At 41.5% G+C, this 18,137-nt stretch overlaps 6 protein-coding genes across 9 annotated transcripts; 2 read left to right on the top strand and 4 right to left on the bottom strand.

The window, feature by feature from the left end:
* Positions 1-204: 204 nt before the first annotated feature.
* Positions 205-2,481, bottom strand: LOC128251794 (tubulin alpha-2 chain). The gene is made up of 3 exons (XM_052978969.1): positions 2,357-2,481; positions 1,539-2,063; positions 205-1,118 (listed from the first exon to the last, which is right to left on the bottom strand). The coding sequence occupies exons 1-3, from the start codon at positions 2,357-2,359 to the stop codon at positions 297-299; spliced, it is 1,350 nt and encodes a 449-aa protein (XP_052834929.1). The 5' UTR covers positions 2,360-2,481; the 3' UTR covers positions 205-296.
* Positions 2,482-3,514: 1,033 nt separating this feature from the next.
* Positions 3,515-10,532, bottom strand: LOC128251778 (hemicentin-1). 2 transcript variants are annotated; one of them, XM_052978937.1, is made up of 16 exons: positions 9,420-10,532; positions 8,797-8,926; positions 8,446-8,654; positions 8,250-8,360; positions 7,981-8,187; positions 7,728-7,879; positions 7,510-7,654; positions 7,312-7,442; positions 7,088-7,247; positions 6,673-6,843; positions 6,487-6,609; positions 6,262-6,395; positions 6,026-6,200; positions 5,682-5,959; positions 5,024-5,221; positions 3,515-4,949 (listed from the first exon to the last, which is right to left on the bottom strand). In XM_052978937.1, exons 1-16 carry the CDS (start codon positions 9,484-9,486, stop codon positions 4,521-4,523), a joined length of 2,820 nt encoding a protein of 939 aa, XP_052834897.1. In that variant the 5' UTR covers positions 9,487-10,532; the 3' UTR covers positions 3,515-4,520. The 2 variants fall into 2 exon arrangements, with proteins under 2 accessions (XP_052834897.1, XP_052834898.1); XM_052978938.1 differs by lacking the exons at positions 7,312-7,442; positions 7,510-7,654; positions 7,728-7,879; ... (3 more) ...; positions 8,797-8,926; positions 9,420-10,532 and having other exon boundaries at positions 7,090-7,170.
* A 610-nt stretch (positions 10,533-11,142) lies between these two features.
* LOC128251799 (pinin) lies at positions 11,143-14,473 on the top strand. 2 transcript variants are annotated; one of them, XM_052978979.1, is made up of 3 exons: positions 11,143-11,373; positions 11,432-12,198; positions 14,445-14,473. In XM_052978979.1, exons 1-3 carry the CDS (start codon positions 11,240-11,242, stop codon positions 14,456-14,458), a joined length of 915 nt encoding a protein of 304 aa, XP_052834939.1. In that variant the 5' UTR covers positions 11,143-11,239; the 3' UTR covers positions 14,459-14,473. The 2 variants fall into 2 exon arrangements, with proteins under 2 accessions (XP_052834939.1, XP_052834937.1); XM_052978977.1 differs by lacking the exon at positions 14,445-14,473 and adding an exon at positions 12,490-12,588.
* On the bottom strand, positions 12,838-16,390 carry LOC128251792 (CLIP domain-containing serine protease B4). 2 transcript variants are annotated; one of them, XM_052978966.1, is made up of 6 exons: positions 16,104-16,390; positions 15,034-15,801; positions 14,286-14,388; positions 14,105-14,235; positions 13,948-14,055; positions 12,838-13,670 (listed from the first exon to the last, which is right to left on the bottom strand). In XM_052978966.1, the coding sequence occupies exons 1-6, from the start codon at positions 16,153-16,155 to the stop codon at positions 13,306-13,308; spliced, it is 1,527 nt and encodes a 508-aa protein (XP_052834926.1). In that variant the 5' UTR covers positions 16,156-16,390; the 3' UTR covers positions 12,838-13,305. The 2 variants fall into 2 exon arrangements, with proteins under 2 accessions (XP_052834926.1, XP_052834927.1); XM_052978967.1 differs by having other exon boundaries at positions 15,928-16,390.
* LOC128251810 (S-antigen protein) lies at positions 14,461-15,012 on the top strand. Its single transcript, XM_052978996.1, has one exon. It carries the CDS (start codon positions 14,461-14,463, stop codon positions 14,890-14,892), a length of 432 nt encoding a protein of 143 aa, XP_052834956.1. The 3' UTR covers positions 14,893-15,012.
* A 133-nt stretch (positions 16,391-16,523) lies between the features above and the next one.
* Positions 16,524-17,855, bottom strand: LOC128251800 (uncharacterized). Its single transcript, XM_052978980.1, has 2 exons — positions 17,371-17,855; positions 16,524-17,312 (listed from the first exon to the last, which is right to left on the bottom strand). The coding sequence occupies exons 1-2, from the start codon at positions 17,590-17,592 to the stop codon at positions 16,776-16,778; spliced, it is 759 nt and encodes a 252-aa protein (XP_052834940.1). The 5' UTR covers positions 17,593-17,855; the 3' UTR covers positions 16,524-16,775.
* Positions 17,856-18,137: the final 282 nt, after the last annotated feature.

The raw sequence follows: 18,137 nt of genomic DNA on the forward strand, positions 1-18,137 counted from the left end.
AAATTTTAGGCAATCAAACCATAAAATTCCACTTTTAATATATCAAACTTTTAAATACACCAAGTGTTGTGTCTAAAACTTCATTAACTTAAGCCCAATAAATGTAAAGTCACAAAACCAATATCTAAAAGGAATCTGTTTTGAGTTGAATGTTTAGTTTAAGATGATAAACAAGACTTTTGTGTTAAACATTTTTATTGCGGGAGTTTATGCTTTTGTATTTGGTAGAGATAAAATGGTGTGTAAAGAGTTGGCCGGACCATTGGGGATTTCGTTTGTGATTCTTTCCGAGTGGCTTAGTACTCCTCGTCCTCGCCCAGCTCGGTGGTGGAGTCGATGCCCACCTCCTCGTAGTCCTTCTCGAGGGCGGCCAGATCCTCGCGGGCCTCGGCGAACTCGCCCTCCTCCATGCCCTCGCCCACGTACCAGTGGACGAAGGCCCTCTTGGCGTACATCAGGTCGAACTTGTGGTCCAGACGGGCCCAGGCTTCGGCGATGGCCGTGGTGTTCGACAGCATGCAAACGGCGCGCTGCACCTTGGCCAGATCCCCGCCAGGAACGACGGTGGGGGGCTGGTAGTTGATGCCCACCTTAAAGCCGGTGGGACACCAGTCGACGAACTGGATGGAGCGCTTGGTCTTGATGGTGGCAATCGCCGCGTTCACATCCTTGGGAACCACGTCGCCCCGGTAGAGCATGCAGCAGGCCATGTACTTGCCCCGCCGGGGATCACACTTGACCATCTGGTTGGCCGGCTCGAAGCAGGCGTTGGTGATCTCGGCCACGGTCAGCTGCTCGTGGTAGGCCTTCTCCACGGAAATGACGGGCGCGTATGTGGCCAACGGGAAATGGATGCGTGGGTAGGGCACCAAATTGGTCTGGAACTCGGTCAGATCCACATTCAGGGCGCCATCGAAGCGCAACGAGGCCGTGATGGAGGAAACGATCTGACCAATTAGGCGATTGAGGTTCATGTAGGTGGGTCGCTCGATATCCAAGTTGCGGCGGCAGATGTCGTAGATGGCCTCGTTGTCGACCATAAATGCACAATCCGAGTGCTCCAGCGTTGTGTGGGTGGTTAAGATCGAATTGTACGGCTCGACCACGGCTGTGGAAACCTAACAGGAAGTTTTGGAACCATTAATTAACTGTTCGCCCTAAGACTAATTTTCTATGACTCTAAAAAATAAAGTAGTTAAGTTTACACTCTCATAAATTAGTATCTTCATTAGTTCTTTTATCAAAGTTAATTATACTTAATTCAAGAAAAACTATAAACAAATTTTTATAAAAGGAAAAACATAAATAGGGAAGTCATGCTTTTAAAAACAATGATAATTTTTTAGTTTCTGTTGTCCAATATTTTAAATCATTTATTTTAAAAAATATTTACTTTAAATTTTTTAAAATTGAATTTTGAAGACAAGAACTCTAATACGAACTCTAAGAAGTTCTTACAAAATAACGTGATTTGTGTGTAAATTTTAGAGTTAGTGCAACTGTATTTTCAATATTTTTAATTAGGTAAAGGCACTTACTTGAGGGGCTGGGTAGATGGAGAACTCCAGCTTCGATTTCTTGCCGTAGTCGACGGAAAGACGCTCCATCAGCAGCGAGGTGAAGCCGGAGCCAGTGCCTCCGCCGAAGGAGTGGAAGACCAGGAATCCCTGCAGTCCGGTGCACTGATCCGCCAGCTTGCGAATCCTGTCCAGAACCAGGTCGACGATCTCCTTGCCGATGGTGTAGTGGCCACGGGCGTAGTTGTTGGCCGCGTCCTCCTTGCCGGTGATCAGTTGCTCCGGGTGGAACAGCTGGCGGTAGGTGCCAGTGCGGACCTCGTCGACCACAGTGGGCTCCAGGTCAACGAACACGGCACGGGGCACATGCTTGCCAGCGCCGGTCTCGCTGAAGAAGGTGTTGAAGGAGTCGTCGCCACCACCCACAGTTTTGTCGGAGGGCATGTGGCCATCGGGCTGGATGCCGTGCTCCAGGCAGTACAGCTCCCAGCAGGCGTTACCGATCTGGACACCAGCTTGTCCAATGTGAACCGAAATACACTCCCTCTGAAAGATAATTCATTAGTTGTTTATGCATTCTCTTCGTATCGCCGGACTGTAAATAATTAAGAAATCTCATTTGGGGTATTACATTACTTTCACCAAAACAACAAAGATAATTTGACCATCTGTTGCTAATATTGTTGGTATTTACAAGCTTTCAAATTTAACAATTAAGCAAAAATGTTTGGCAAGGTCACCAAGTAAAGGATTCAGTTTTTTCTAAGTTTTTGGCTTTTTGTTTAGAGACCAGCAGTTTCCAGGACTTTGAAGGATCCTTAAAACTTGAAAAGACTTACCATTTTGCTAAATAAATTAAGGTGAACTTTAACACAGCAGATTTAACGGACGAAAATCCTAGCACTTGTCTGTGATGCGACACAGCTGGGAGTCAACTAACCGAAACTTAGCGATACGCGTTCTTTTATAAGCCCCGAAAGACATCAGTGTGGGGCATACTATATGTGGATGTCCAATGAACTGTGCTCGTGTTCATCGACTTAAGTGGTGCCTATTCGAATTTCAAACCCAACCCACCCAACCACACATGCTCAAGATGTCGCTTCTTGATCGAGTTCTGTTTTCTTTTTTTTTCTTGTGTTTATGTTTGAATAGAATTCGCATTGCGTTGTTCTCAATTTGCAGCTGAAAGTTAATAGCAAAATTTGAGATTAATTATCAAGTGGAACTTTGTTTAGACTTGGAAAAATGTATTCGAATTTATGAAGAAGTCACACTTCCAAAGAAGTTGGCTTTTTAAGCCAGCAGTTTATGTTTCCAATATATGTAAATAAACTTGAGCTCTTAATTGATTTTGGTTTAATGCATTATTTGACATCTTAAAAATAAAATTACTTGTTATACAAATACAACTCAATATAAAGAACAGAAATTCTGTTCGTGTGCACTCAACCAATTAACCATGGACATATTGGGAATATAGACACAATTTAAGATTTCTTCAGTCCACACTTAGAAAATCTAACAAAGATCAAACAAAAGAATTTGCAAATCAGGAAAATTAAAAAGATAAAACTAAAGAGCTTTTCTAGATAGCAACATAATACTTAAAAATAAACGAATTATCTGCATTTGTCTTGAAGGTCACTTGTGAGATTACTTCTATAAAGTTTCCTTTCGGTAGGAGTACATTTTAATGTTGATAATTTTCAGTAACATTTTTATTTTCAATTGGACAAGTGCTAAGAATATAATAGATAAAGATTCGAGACCTTCAAGTTTTAATTGATAAGCAAAACCTAACGAAATATTTCAGATTGCATTGACTATTTAAAAATGGTTGAGATAAGGGCAAACAAAATTTCACTAAAAAAATTCTATATTATATTCAAAGCAAACTTTAGATATAAGAAAAGAATATCTTTATATTTAAACTCACTTTGATTTGACAATCGATTAAAACAATCTTTTATTTTTAATTTATTTTTATTTATAACTTAGATATTATAATACTGCTCACAGTAGTTTTACGCTAAGTTCCTAATATATATGGTATTTTAAATATAAGTATTATGTAAGTTCGACCAGTATAAAATTAAATATTTGAAAATAAATGCCGGCCAGCGTCGTGGAAAAAAATGGGAATTATTCCTTCTTTCGTAACACTGGTTTAGTTTATATTTGAGCAAGTTATATAAAATGTTTTATCATCACGAACATATACAGACATTATTATGAATGTATTAAAAAGCTGCCTTGGCATCCATAGAAATGAGCAATTGTTTCATCAAATTAAATTTGACCAAACATACTTTCTGGTGCAGTTGCTTAGAAACACAACATACAACAAAAATATTTAGTTTTACATGACTAATTTAATCGAGACTATAGTTGCCTAGACATGTAGTTAAAAATATGTGTAATCGAGTTGGAATCATTGGGAACTAGAAATAAAATTTGAACCATAATGTTATAAAGTCTTTTCACTTAGTCTAACAAAAACTATGGCCGTACATGAGTCACCGCATACATTTTGAATTATCCTTATATCCCGAAACACTCAATATGGTTTAATAATGCAAAAAAAAAAAACAAACAAATTTGTACATCATTGTTTTTCTAAAAAAAATATAAAAAACTCAATGTTCTTTAATATCAAACCCAGTCTATAAATTCGTTTGATGCTAGTAAAGTGTTTAGGTATTTTAAAAACTGCTGTAAAAGTATTTGCATTGGCCACTCGTAAACCTCTGTTCCGCTTTTACAATTAAAGTTTTAAAACCTATTAGTTATTTCATTGAATATTGATTTCGTTCAACTTATAATTAACAACGTTTAAAACTAACATTTATTTTGGCCGAAAATAATTGATCTCTCCAGAATATTGTTGTCAATAATAAAGTGGTATAAAAAGTTTATTCTATTGAGTTCGAAATGCAGAATACCGAAAATTGTAAATCCTAATCACAGGGGCGTGTCGAAAACCCTGTGGAATTTCTATAGTCATACGGTGCTGTCGCGCTTTATCATTAATGGAGTTTGGACGGTGACCTCGTCGTCGGAAAGGTTTTGTTCGGCGGCGTGGATGCCCTCGCTGGCGATTCCGATGCAGACCCTTCCGCACTGGGCCTGGTTCATGTGGTGCAGGGCGATGGTTCTGCCATGGGCATGTGGATGTGGCTGTGGCAGAGTGTTCGACGACGAGGCCATGGAGCTGTTGGATGCCAGCGATGGCGAGGGCGCGTGTCCATGGAGCGGCTGCGCCGGGTTGTGGCCATTCACCCGTCCCTGGGGAAAGGTCAGCTGGTGGAACGTGGAGGTCGGTCTCGCCCCGGTGATGTTGCAGTTGTAGTTGTTCCACACATTCTGCGATGACTGGCGCGGCAGGGTGCATTGCGAAATAGAGTTGGAATAGACGTGGGGCGTAACGTTCTGTGAAGGATAATGCCAAGTTAAGTATCTTAAAGTGCATTTAATCAGTACTGTAAACTACATCCTGTACTCACAATTGATATTTCTCCCACTGAACTCTGGGCCTGGGCGTGCATTCCACTCCGCAGAGTGCAGTAACCAATTCCATGGGAGGCACGCAACGATATCTCGGCAGCTGTCAAATGTTGCTGTTCATTTACAAAAATTCCCCTATTCGGACTGCGGTTTGTATCGATCGTTGATATCTGCTGCCTTTTCCTGATACTTTCGGCCTGAAATTGTATTGATATTTGTCCATAAGACACGAAGAAACAATTGCTTAATGTAATTAAGTACTTAATTTCCCCATTACAATTGAAATTTGTGTCTTTATGTCTTTAAAACCAAGTGCAATACTGAAAGGGTTAGTTTTTCAATGTCAAGATCAGTTTTAACATTGCGCTAAGTTGTCGTTGGGGAAACATTTGCTTTCCTAATTTTAGTAAGATTAACAGATCTTAATTAAAACTTATAACTAAAGGCAATGTTAAAACTTGTTGGTCGTCAAAATAAAAGAAGACATAGACAAGTAAGAAATTAAAAATTGGGTAAAAGAATTTGTGTTTCCGAAGACTTTCAACTAATATTTAATTTCACTGAAAGATTAAAAGCTAGAACCTAAAAATGACATTCAGAAATCGGTCCTTTAAAATAGGTTATTGTTTCCGAAGTGGTACTTAAGAACAATCATACCTGCTCGTCAACCTCTACAGATTCAGGCACCACATCCGGATTCTTTTCGTCGCAATCGTCCACTTCCTTGCTACCGGAACTTTTGTCACTTGGTCCTGGCGATTCATCCCTGGAAATATTCTCATTAGAGAGTTCCTTTTGGCGCCTTCTCGATGTAGCGGTGCAAGGTATTCGAAGAGCTAGGATTATGGCCAGTACTGCGACCAACACAGCTAGGGTTAAACCGATTGTTAATGACACAACGGGCGAAAACAAGAGCTCTGCTCGAAGGTTATGAGCTGAAAGATGAAACAAAATGTGTTAATTAGTAGTAAAACAAGATAGAACGATTGTTTAGGACTTACTTTGCTCCGAGGTCAGTTGTTTCTCGGGCATTCGGAGCATAGCGGCATTAACTATTGCTGGATCGGAGCGTCCTTTGGTATTGAATGCGTAAATATTTAGCCTATATATGCTTCCCGGACTTAAACCTGTCACCGTAAACTTTGGGGTTGTCGATGTGATGTTTGCCTTAGTTTCCTGTAATGAGTAGAAACATGTACTTGCTGTTTTAAATAATTTTAAGGCAATATGTACGTACTTGTGTGTAAGAGTCCAGCAGTTCCAAATTAAAGTTTTGTGGCAAGCCGCCATTGAACCCGTCACTGCAAGTCACGGTTAACGATGTCATAGATATATTGATTACTGTGCAGTTGTGTACTTTTTCCGGTCGACCTTAATGTAAGAAAAGGAACACGAAATTTCAAAGTTTGTACTGTTAATAAAGAGGAACAAAACTATTTAAATGTTTAATTTCGAAACCTACCTGCAGCGATTATATGGAAGACGCATGGAACTCGCTGTTTACCAATTTTATTTGATGCCAGACAGAGTAAGGTTCCATAATCCAGTTCAGTTACGGGAGTGTATGTTACAATGGAATTTGTGCCTAAGAAATACATTTTTTACTTTTATACACAGATAAGGGAAGACAATAATGAGTATAACTTACCAGAGCGAATGATATGATTTGTGGCGACATCAATACTTTCGGCAGAATTGTTAAAAGTCCAACTAAATTCAACTTCTCGAGGATTGGCATCCACAGTGCACATGACCTTTGCGTCCTCTTGTTTTGCTATTCCATACACTTTCTTCTGGTTCTGTGCACACGTGGGAGCGTCTATAAAGCATGAACATAAAGACGACATCATAAAACGGTTAATTATCTCTTAAAGCCAGATTTTTATGGAAAAGAAACGTAAAAAAAAACAGCGAAATGTTGTTTTTATTTATTTTTAAATAGCTTGTTTCATTGCGAGTTTAAAATTGCATATTTCCACCAATTGAAATCGATGATACAACAGTTCAAATTATTGGGAATGATTGATAGGGATTTGTAAGAAAATTAAGTTTTCATAACTTACACAGAATATTTAGAGCAAAAGGGGCACTGATTCCTTCTCCTTCGGCATTAAAACCGACACAAGAATAGTTTCCTGCAGTGGCTCTCGTTACACCTTGCAAAACTAGTGAGTGGTTACTTATTATGACGCCTTGCGAAATATTGTGGGACAGAGGTTGTTCCTGAAAGAATAATAAAGATTTAAAACACAAAGTATCTAAACATGAAGCTTAAATTAAAGCTTACATTGTGACGCCATTCAATGCGAAAAACATTTGGATGGGCCACCACCAGACAATCAAAGTACACATCAGTTCCTTCGCGCAAAGTACTTGGATCCAGAGATGTTCCTAGACGAACATATGCTTCAGGGACATCTAAAAGCCAAGCATATGTCAACTTTAAATAACACAAATTTATATAAAAACAATTAGCACAGCTTACATTGAATATCCAGCTTCCAACCATCTTCCAAAGGTTCGGATGGAACAGCATGGTTGTAGGCTTTGCATGATAGATATTTGCCCGCATCAGATTTGCTTAGACTGATTGAAAGCGTACTCGTTGTCTGATTTCCATCGCTTGAAGTCTATAAAACAGTTGAAATCAGTAGTGAACAGGCAATTGTAGCCTATTTAATTTATCAGGATACGAATACACACAGTTTCGGTAGTCTTTTCCAGCCGTATGCCATTTTGCCACCAAGTTATTACGGCAGGCGGTCTGGAGCCAGCACTTTGGCACAATAGATCGTATCTTCGTCCAGCAGACAATGGCTGATGTGCCCCCAACAGTCGGATATTTAAAGGGGCAACTAGAAATAAACACAATGTTTAGTGTGTGCAATCAAGCTCAAAATGTTTTGTCCACTCAGAAAATAATTCCATTGGGGTTCAATATCCCTCATAGACTTACAGTTCATATCAATTTGAACTACTGCTTCGACAATGGGTGCTCTGGGATGACTCAATGCTCGGCAGGTGAGACGAGAGTTTAGGTCTTCTCGACCCAGCGATGGGAGCGTGATTTCGCACTCGATTACCTTTCCTCCTGCTAAATGGGCGAGCTCACAGGGAATTTCGAGACCATCTCGATACCAACTTATTGTGGGAGTTGGGTAGCCTAAATATGAAGCTCAAAGTTAAGTAACCAATGTCTTAAATTTGCACTTGCTGTTCGCATACCTCCAATTACTTGGCATTTCAGGGATACGATGTCGCCTTCGCTGTATGGTCCCACCACTGTAGACCGCTCCACATTGGAGCTGTCTCGAATTATAACTTGCTTTGGTGGAGCTAATGAAAAACATAGGCATGGTTAAATTGAAACCATATAATTTACAGATACCTATAATAAACAATTGCAATATCAATTACTTACATATGACATTGAGCCTTATACGGCTATTTATGGTTTGCGCCTTTAGGAAATCCACCCGGCATCTATAAGTGCCTGAATCTGAGGCTTGGGTATTTTGAATTGAAAGTTTTCCTGGTTCCTTATCGAATATAAAATAAGCCCTGTCTCCAAAGACAGAATCGTCCGACCATCTTTTTGGTGCCTTTGACACTCCCGCTCTGATGTCGGTGCTATAAAGTTGAACTTAGTTTGTAATATCTATACATAGGATTGGGTAAGTTAACTGAAAAACAATTAAGACACTCTTCTACCGAAATAAATAGGTTTCCTTAAAGAAATAAGTAGGTTTTGGTGAAATTTTCATTCATTTACCTGTATATGGGAGTACCTTTATCATCTCGGTACCACAAAATCAACACAGGCTCATCACCTTCATATGTTGTTACATTGCAAGGAAGATAAATATTTTCACCAACCAGAGATTCGATTTGGTGAATTGGTACTGAAAATTAAAAACAAATATTCAATTGGTTTTAAAAATTAACATACATAATACTACCATCATTCCTTATTTATAAAGCAGGTATAGTTATGTATTTAATTTTGAAAATGTTAATTAAGATATTATTATTGAAGCCACCAATTGAAAATTAATAGGATTCGCGAAGGTATATATTATTAAATTCCAGACGGCTCGCACAATGTATAATAAAGGACTTATTGTAATGACCGGAATTTCTTAGGCGTAAGGTACAATTTAATAAGTTTGTTCGAAAGAAAGGCAAACAAAAGACCAAACCAAACCAAACTTTTTTATTACAACTATTTAATTTTGAAATAAATATTTAGGTTGCAATTTTATCTTGAACGCTGGACGCAGAGAGAGTTTCTCACTTAATTTAATAAAAAACCCCCCTTATTTTAAGCCTCGAAATGCAAGTGCAAAAAGAAAATTAAATATCATTTAGTGATTGTAAGCTAAATTTTTGACTTACCATCTTTACTTCCGATGCTGGATTGTAAAAGTTGAAATGCTAGCATAAATAGCAGCAATAACTCCATGTTGTATACTTTTTTGGAACAGCAGAAATTAGTTGCCGTTTACATTTATTTAGTTTATTCCTTATCTTATCTACTAAAACACTGTTTGGGATTTGTATGTTTAATTGAGTAATAAGTTACATTTTATCATCTGAATTTTCACGGAAGATGAGCACACCAATACTTGTGCACGAACACTCAATTACACATATACACGGGATATAACATTGTATGTATAACACATAGGTTTATATATTTTGCAGTAGTTGCGTATACTTAATATTGGGCATGTTTTAAGTATGGTCGATAAAACATACGTCACTGAGCACAAAAACTAATAAATTAAATATTGCAGACTTTTTGAATGGTCACGGATTTGATTTTATTTAATGTACGAGTATGTATGCGCGTATGTCTTTTCGTATGCACTTGTATATGTTTGCCAAAATTCCAGGATACACTTTACTATTGCTTATTTTCATATGCAAACGTTCACAGGGTTCCGATTGGCGATACACATAGCACAATTGTGTTTTGCAATGCTGAGTTGAGTGGATTATTTTAACAAAAACCAAGATGGAAAATAACGAGCACTGCCAAAAAGTTATATTACTTTTCTAGCCGCGATGCGAAACTAACACGTCGAAATTCCATCGCACTACACCTGCAAACCTGGGCTAAAAAGCTTGTCGGCGGGCGCATGCGTTTCGCAGGAGCTTTTGATGTAAACATTGCAACTATGACCTTTGTCCATGTGTATGTACGTGCATCCGCTAGTCTCAATTTAATCATACTTTTTTTTTTCTCCAAATATAAGTTGCCGACAAACTGGCTAGGAATTGGGATAGAATACTATTGCGAATGCCCACTTTTATTTGGTACGCAAAGGACGTTACTTTTCACATCACCAAACACGGCTGTCGAGTGGATTCTATTTTAAAAACAAGCTCAAAGGCACGGTGGCGTGCAGGTCCAAACTCAGAATGTACGTGCGTACATGTACAGTGAAAGCTCTCCGGGCGGACAGCTGCATCGGTTCTCTCGACTCCTCTCGCTCAGATGAACGTCTTATCCTATTTGCCGGACAAAGAAACTAAAACCCTCAGAGTCCGCCCAATGTATCTAGTTTCATTTCAACTTTGAGTACAGATATCCGACAGTTCTTGGGCCACAGAGGGGTTCAAAGAAGTTACAGCAGAAGCACATAAATGCATATCAGGGTTCGATTTAAATTATAAATTCTGATCTAGACAATGAACTTACTTAACTTACTTATTATCTATCTAGGTTTTAGAAAAAGTCCAACATAATTATTAACATTTTATATACGTTAAAAAGTTATGGATCAAGTATTTAATTATTCTGACCAACGCTTTATTGAATGTCTCCCAAAACTTAATGTATTTACTATTATTTTAAATAATATGTATGGAGGTAATACCATAACCATAAAACTTCGTAAATTATAAATGTTCTTACAAATTAGTTTCAAACTTTCTTTTTTAACGACATTTAAGATTTACCTTTTTTGTAATTTTTAAATTCCCATAAAAATAACGATACTATCGATAAGGAAATGACAATGGCGATAGTGATATATCGATGGTAGCCGCAGCACAACGCACCATCGATACTATCGATGATGGTTTTAAGTTTCTAACTTCCACCACTAAATATACCTACACACCAACTGCTTGTGTTTTATTTTTATGAGAATCGCACCGATTTTCCGAATTAGGGATTAAATAAAGCATCAAATTGATACCTGGTAACAATGGTGAATGACTCGGGTCTATCCACTGTTGATGACTTGGAGCAAAAACTGAACTCGGCCAAGCAGTCGCTGGTGATCCTGAATGAAAACATTCGCCGCATTGCTGGTCGCGTCCCCAAGGATTCCCTTCAGAGGTACGGCTCATCGTTGGCAATGGTTAATTAAGTTAATGGTAATCCCGCTACATTTCAGATCGGAGAAGTTTAAATACACCCACGATGGCAAGAAAAACGACCACAACGGCGAGCGACAGTTTCCCAGAAATGGACCAGGTGGGGTCTTCAAAGACAAGCGGCGGATGTACGAAACCAAAAACCCGGTTCCGCGCTTCCCCATCGAGGAGAACGAGGGACGACCGCCCAGGATCAACTCGCGGGTTATCCGGGAAATGCCCACCAAAAAGGAGGTGGTTGAGGCGCAGGGCACAGACTCCGAGTCGAGGGCCCGGAATCGCCGGATGTTCGGATCGCTTCTGGGAACGCTGCAGAAGTTCTGCCAGGAGGAGTCCCGTTTGAAAAGCAAGGAGGATAAGAAGGCCGAGATCGAGAAGAAGGTGGAGAAGCAGGAACTCCAGGAAAGAGCCTTGTTACGGAAACAACGCGAAACGTTATTTTTAGACAGGAAACGAAAACAATTCGAGATCCGAAGATTGGAGTACAAAATGGCCAGGATGAAGGACTTCAAAGCGTGGGAAGCAACCATGGCGTATTCGAAAAGCCATATTCGAACCAAAACGAAACCACACTTGTTCTTTCGGCCAAAACAGCATTCGGCTCGAACGGAAAAACTGCTAAGTAAGAGCAAAAGTGAAGCTGATGTGTTCATAGAATGCAGGCGCGAGGAATTGGAAGTCGAGCTGAAAAACCTGGAGAACATGAGTTTTGTCAAGATGGATGATGATAACGTAATGGACGACAGCTTCTATGAAGAGCCTGACGATGAAGAGCACTTGGATAAGTGTAAGTAAACTAAAGTTTACCCCCAAACATGTATTAAGATCGTTTCTTAGAGTATTAAGGTGAACCGTGAAATTAGTCTTAAAAATAAATGCGTTGCTTGATATTTTTTTTTCGGATTATTTTCCTTTTTCAAAGTAGACTTTATTTTATTTTTATAAGAAAAGTTTAAGAATAATACAGAGAAAATATCGGTAGCTTGAAATGGTTTCCTTTGTCTCATCGTGTTCATAGTAACGAATAATATCAGCTTCAACACTTTTTTTAATATTTAACTTTCTGTTTTAATTACAGCTACATTATATGGTAAATAAAATTGGTGGAAAAGAATGATGCTATTCTAGGTATAATGGATTAAAAATAATTCAAATTAATAAAATAAAAGCCAAACAATTTGTTTCACTGCAGCATATTCTTTACATAAAACAAAAAGAATCTCAATGGTTGGGGTTAAATAAAAATTTTAAAATATCTTTTTAAGGCTAATAAATTACACTTATTGTTTGCATTGACGTGGCATTTTTGTCCACTGAAATGACATAACCTTTTTTATTATTTCCGTTTAAACTATAATTACTTTAAATATAACTAAATAGCAGAACCAAACCGACTATAATTGTATTATACCATTCCCTAATGAGGAACTTCGCTAAGAAAATGTGCCTAGAAAGTTTAATCTGAATCTTTTACAATGCTTGTAAAATAATGAAAAATAAAATGAAGCAAAAAAATAACACTCAATTTTCACAAATGTCCAAATCAGCATAGACAATATTAATTGCTTTCATAATCGAATTAATCTTGGAAATATTTTATTCACCTTTACAATGCGGTGGTAGTCAGCTAACTTTTATGAAACTAATTGGATGTGCATAAGCTTTTCGTTACCTAAGAACATTATGAGCCACATTTTTCACAGGAGTTCGGATAATACAAATTTAAGTTGTACCAAAAAATGTAAAATTTATTAGCGTTGTGTTGATCTAAATAGGAAGCAGAACTGTTTTCATTAATCCATAAATTGCATGATTCATCTTTTCTTATTTGGATGTAGTGTGATTACTTTGGCATTGAAAGCTTTGGATGAGCTAGGTTCTGTCACTGGTCCGTTCATCCGCTGATGCTCCGCAGCATCCAATCGGAGAAGCTGCTTACCAGGGTATAGACCCCCGGAATGGTGGTTACACCGCACAGCGTGGGTCCAAAGGCCACGATGCCAATGAGCGTGTGGACTCCACTTGCTCCGAAAATCCCGGAGGATCCGTCGTCCATGAAGGGTCCTCCACTGTCACCGCGGCAGACGTCGTTCATGGGCATTCCCTGGGCGCACAGGTGGTTTGGGGTGATGACAATGGGCTGCTGAAAGTTTTCGCTGAGACTAGCATAGGCGATGGCGCAGCTGGTGGTGTTCACTATGGGCAAACGGATGAAGCGCACTGCGGCGGTAGAGTTCGAGGAGTCCGTCGACCCATTATCTGCAGAAAGATCAAAGTTTGTTAGATAGATTTTTCGAGAATTATTTGCTTTAATTTGTTATGATGTAGTTTGCTAGTGCTGTTTTAAAAAGTTTAAAACCTATACATAGCAAACAATTAATAAATTGTTACATAAAAATCAAAGACCTGGCAAAACATGTAGACCACAGCTTAAACATAGTAAGCTCCGATCTCGATTAGCTTTGGCAGCTATAATAGTCAGTTGTAAACTTCAACAGACCAGATATACACGCTATAAAGTTATTTCGAGACTCACTTTCCGGATTCCCAGTACTCCAACCGGCAGCAACTCCCGTTTGTCCAATCAGCCTGTTCCCGAGGGTGGTTGACCCGTTCAAGGGTAAGCAGATGGGTGTAAAGGCTCCTGGAAAGTAGAGGGGTCAGTTATTGTTGAGGCAAGGATGTACACTTACCATTCGTGGTATTGATTCTTAGGAGGGCAATGTCGTTGGCATATCTAGGCTGATCGAAGTTAGGATGCACTATTACCCGCTCGATGGCAAAGGGGGTTGAGCCATCTTGATCCCCCAATCGAATATGGGATCTGTGGGAAAGCTCGTTTCAGAATATATTAGACTGGTCTTTTGAACTTACAGTTCCAAGTCGCTGACCAAATTGACCACACAATGGGCGGCAGTAACGATGTGGTTGCTGGAGATTAGGGATCCGGAGCAGCGGAAGCTAATGCGGCTGCTGCCTGAAATTAGTATCATATAACCTCGTTCAGATTAAAAATTTCCTCCTTTTCAACAGCTCCTCCCATCTAAATATGTGCGCATGTCCCTGTGCCGGAAGAAGTCCGCCTCCTCGGGCCAACGACCCCCAGTCTTGTCCATCTGGTTATCCAAGGAGCGGTGGTGGTCCAGGGGGTGGTGGTCCAGGAAGCGGTGGTCGTGGAGGCAACGCTGGACCGAATCCCCAGAAACGTCAGCCCTGTGGTCCTAAGCCGTGCGGCGGTACCCAGTGCAATAAATGCGGGAAGGGTGGCCCCGGAGGAAAAGGTGGCCCTGGAGGAAAAGATGGTTCTGGAGGAAAAGGTGGACCCGAAGGCAGAGGTGCTCCCCGATCTAACGATGGCAGAGGTCTGAGGGCCCCACCAAACAATAGAGGAGCACAGGCTCTGGGACTTGCTGCTCTGCTCTTTGCCTTTGGGGTCTTCCTCACCACACAACTGGGACTCGTGGCCAATGAGATTGGCTGAATCTACACAGGACGGGATTGCGCGCTGCTCAGGAGATCCACAGCTGAGATTACTCAACATCACTCACAAGCAATGTCGTTGATTCAGGGAGGGTAATTAAATTCGAAATGGTGTATTTAACATTCCCCAAGGAGTACTCACTTCGGTTGCGATAGGCGATCCTCGCCAGCCACGGATATTGCCCTGCAGCGGCCTGTTCTCCTCCTAGCAGTCTGCTCTCCACACTTATCCCACATCCTGGAGAGTTCTCTTGGCTTACCGGGTCATTAGGGGGTAACGATGTGGTGCTTGTGGATGGAGGAGCGGGACTTGTTGCAATCGGCATAAATGAAGTTGTGGTAAACGGCGCCAGGGGAGGGCCTTGGTTCAGGTTAGAGATTAGGTCGTCCCGTAGGAAGCGCAGATCTCCGGGAAACACGATGGGTTTATCCTTGGGAGCGGGCCGCGGTGATGCCGTGTCCTGGTTGCTGTGGTCTACGTTGTAGAGGAAGTGGTGGTTCCCTCCGAATCGCCGGTCAAAGAACTCTGGTTCCACGGGCTGCGGGCAGTTGCGTTTCTCCTCGAAGTTCCAGTAGTCGTGCAGATCTGTTTCCGCTTCCAGATAATCCGAGTGGGAGGGCGAGTGCCTACTGCCCCTGCTGTCGCCCCCATCATCCCAAATCCAACGATCATCCGGCGGTGCAAAACGCATCTTGCGGCTTGGTTTTGCCGAAGATGACTCATCGTGGTATTGTTTGCGAGATGTGGGGCAACAGACGAGCGGCTCGAGGCCTTGGAAGCCACAACTGGCGTCGTGCACCTTGGCAAACACAGCGGACTGCTCTCCGGGGCCGTGATGGAGCAGGAGGCGGGTGAAGCTGCCACACTTTCCCAAGCGGATGCAGTGGCAGGCGGAGGCTCCGTGATCCCCTGAAACGAGAGCGGACTGGCTGGATGACAAGGCAAGAAACCAGTGCTCGAAGGTCAATGTCGGCAAGGCAATTGCGAACCAGAAAACCAGCAAACCAGAAGTGCCCCCGGCAATTACTCACTCACTTTTTTGGTTCGCCGTTTTCCATCGTTCGCGCGGTTTGTTGCCCTTCGCTTTGCCGCTGGGAATTTCTAGCCGCCGACCTTGACCCACTTAGCGGGCTGTTCTTTAATTACCCCCCACCCCACGCACGTTCGTTTCTTGAGTCATTCGTTGTTTAGGGATCCAGCGGAATACTTACCACTTAGCCACAGGACGCAGATTAATAGGGTGACAAGTTCTGTGCGCCGCATTTCGAACGATCGAATCTGAAATTGGGAGACCGCTTACACAACGTCGTCCGTCCAAGTGCGAAATTGAAATAAATTGGTTCAATCTCCGAGCCAGCATGCATATCTTACTTCCACGTCCAGCTAGCTCTATTCAGATTTCGATTTCAGCGGCGACGAATCAAAACAAAAAGAGAGCTCGAAAAACCAATTATCGGGCAATAAAGTCAGCTTGGGCCAAAGCCAAAGAGCAGCCGAAGCAGACAAAGAGCAACGACATTGCCGGCTAGCTGAGTAAGCGGCTAGCAGCCAGAACAGCCCAATACAAAACATGTTTGGCTAGTAAGCCCAACTAAAGACGAAGGCGGGAAATAGGAACAAGATCGTCAGGATACCGCTTAGAATGTGAAACTCTCTTTCGTGTATTAATGGGTCTTACTTTACAATTTATGCTCTTAAGCTAGTCGATAGATGAACGGGCTACGGGCTACAGAGTGCAAAACTGAGTCGGGGAGATGGGCTTACATAACTAGAAATGCATCGCTTGGAATGTCGAGTTGCCGATGGTATACAACTAAAATACTTAACTACTCATTACGCCTTTTTATAGTCGATCTGGTTTGTCTTTACCGATCGTGCAGAGTCTAAGCCACCGGGGGAACCTCTGCAGAGGCAACTGTAACTGAAACGCTATTCTCGACCTGTTCTACAGGTTCGATGATCGGCTGCGGAGTGGGGGATGGCGATGGAGATGTATTTACCGCGATCGTTGTCACTGCAGCCGCTGGATAATGGCCATTTACTTCGGCGTTGCTATTGCTATCTTCCCCGGCAGACTCTTCCACGTCGTCGTCATCAACGGGAGTCTCTTGGCTCAAGACCGCCGCCAAACGATTGTCATCTGCCTCGGGAGCTGGCTCAGACTCTTCCCCTTCCACTGGAGCTGCGACCTCTGCCACTTCTGCCACCGCTGGCTGCTCCAGTTCGGAATCCCCGCCCTCGTCGCTCGCCCCATTTGCATTTAAATGCACGGCTACGTCGCCATTGTGCACGGAATGGGGCCCCCGCAGCTCATTGATGATCTTCTCCCCCACCTTAGCGTCGATCTCGCTGATCTTCTCCTGCAGCTTGCATTTGAACTCGATCGGCCACTTGGGGCTCCATTCACGGAACAGCTTAATCTGCGGACAATGAACCGTGTTAAAGGGCAGGCGGAAAGGAGAACTTTCTACTACTTACGCGACACTGGAACAGGCTCATGGGTTTGTCCTGTACGGCTGCGTTGGCCAGCGAGTTAACCAGCCCATTCACTTGGACATCGTTGGAGCAGGAGCTGGAGCCCCGGGCCAGGTACTCAACAAAAACGTACACAAAGTCATCCCGCTGCAGCTCGCTCCACTCGTTAAACCACTGGATAATGTAGCGGAACTCGCCGTCTATTGATAGATTGCTCATCGACATCCCGCTGCCGTTTGTTTATATTGCTGATTCCCACGACGGTGACGCCCCCGCAAATGCTCTGTCTGGCTTTTCGGTGGATTGAGCGATGCGCTGGCACGGATTCTGGTACTGGGCTTGGTTCACTGCGATGCGGCTGCGACGACAGACTGCTGGCCAAACTGCTGAATTCTGGCGAGCGCTAAGTTACCAGTAAAAGTAAAACCCGTTTCCGCTTCTAATTTTTCCCAGCTCGGCTTTGTGTGAACTAGAGATGAGCGTCTGAGTGAATGTTTTTCACGACAAGCTCGAAAGCTCACTCACGCTTTTGGCATCAAACATATATATTAAAATAAATATATTTTTTATATACTCTCTGTTGCTTTAATTTAAATTATCTCTTGTATTCCCTTTAATAATATATATACTAAAAAAATATATATATTTATATATACATTGCACATTATTTAATTATTATTATAAAATTAACTGAACAGATTTTGATTAATTTATTTTAAGTTTTTGAAAATATATGTTTGGTAATTACTAAGGTCGTGAAACAACAATAA

The sequence above is a fragment of the Drosophila gunungcola genome, chromosome 3R (genome assembly GCF_025200985.1).
Source record: "Drosophila gunungcola strain Sukarami chromosome 3R, Dgunungcola_SK_2, whole genome shotgun sequence".
Taxonomy (NCBI): Eukaryota; Metazoa; Arthropoda; class Insecta; order Diptera; family Drosophilidae; genus Drosophila; species Drosophila gunungcola.

Excerpts from the sequence above, each read along its gene's own strand:
- LOC128251794 (XM_052978969.1), bottom strand. Across the intron at positions 1,119-1,538 it reads CCATCTACCCAGCCCCTCAA|GTTTCCACAGCCGTGGTCGA; the intron begins GTAAGTGCCTTT and ends ACTTCCTGTTAG.
- LOC128251778 (XM_052978937.1), bottom strand. The coding sequence starts at position 9,486 with ATGGAGTTATTGCTGCTATTTATGCTAGCATTTCAACTTTTACAATCC. Across the intron at positions 8,927-9,419 it reads CAGCATCGGAAGTAAAGATG|TACCAATTCACCAAATCGAA; the intron begins GTAAGTCAAAAA and ends TTTAATTTTCAG. Across the intron at positions 8,188-8,249 it reads GAAATGCCAAGTAATTGGAG|GCTACCCAACTCCCACAATA; the intron begins GTATGCGAACAG and ends CTTCATATTTAG.
- LOC128251799 (XM_052978977.1), top strand. The coding sequence starts at position 11,240 with ATGGTGAATGACTCGGGTCTATCCACTGTTGATGACTTGGAGCAAAAA. Across the intron at positions 11,374-11,431 it reads CCCAAGGATTCCCTTCAGAG|ATCGGAGAAGTTTAAATACA; the intron begins GTACGGCTCATC and ends GCTACATTTCAG. Across the intron at positions 12,199-12,489 it reads TGAAGAGCACTTGGATAAGT|CTACATTATATGGTAAATAA; the intron begins GTAAGTAAACTA and ends TTTTAATTACAG.
- LOC128251810 (XM_052978996.1), top strand. The coding sequence starts at position 14,461 with ATGTGCGCATGTCCCTGTGCCGGAAGAAGTCCGCCTCCTCGGGCCAAC.
- LOC128251792 (XM_052978966.1), bottom strand. The coding sequence starts at position 16,155 with ATGCGGCGCACAGAACTTGTCACCCTATTAATCTGCGTCCTGTGGCTA. Across the intron at positions 14,056-14,104 it reads AAGAATCAATACCACGAATG|GAGCCTTTACACCCATCTGC; the intron begins GTAAGTGTACAT and ends TCTACTTTCCAG. Across the intron at positions 13,671-13,947 it reads GAGTACTGGGAATCCGGAAA|ATAATGGGTCGACGGACTCC; the intron begins GTGAGTCTCGAA and ends ATCTTTCTGCAG.
- LOC128251800 (XM_052978980.1), bottom strand. The coding sequence starts at position 17,592 with ATGTCGATGAGCAATCTATCAATAGACGGCGAGTTCCGCTACATTATC. Across the intron at positions 17,313-17,370 it reads TGAGCCTGTTCCAGTGTCGC|ATTAAGCTGTTCCGTGAATG; the intron begins GTAAGTAGTAGA and ends CATTGTCCGCAG.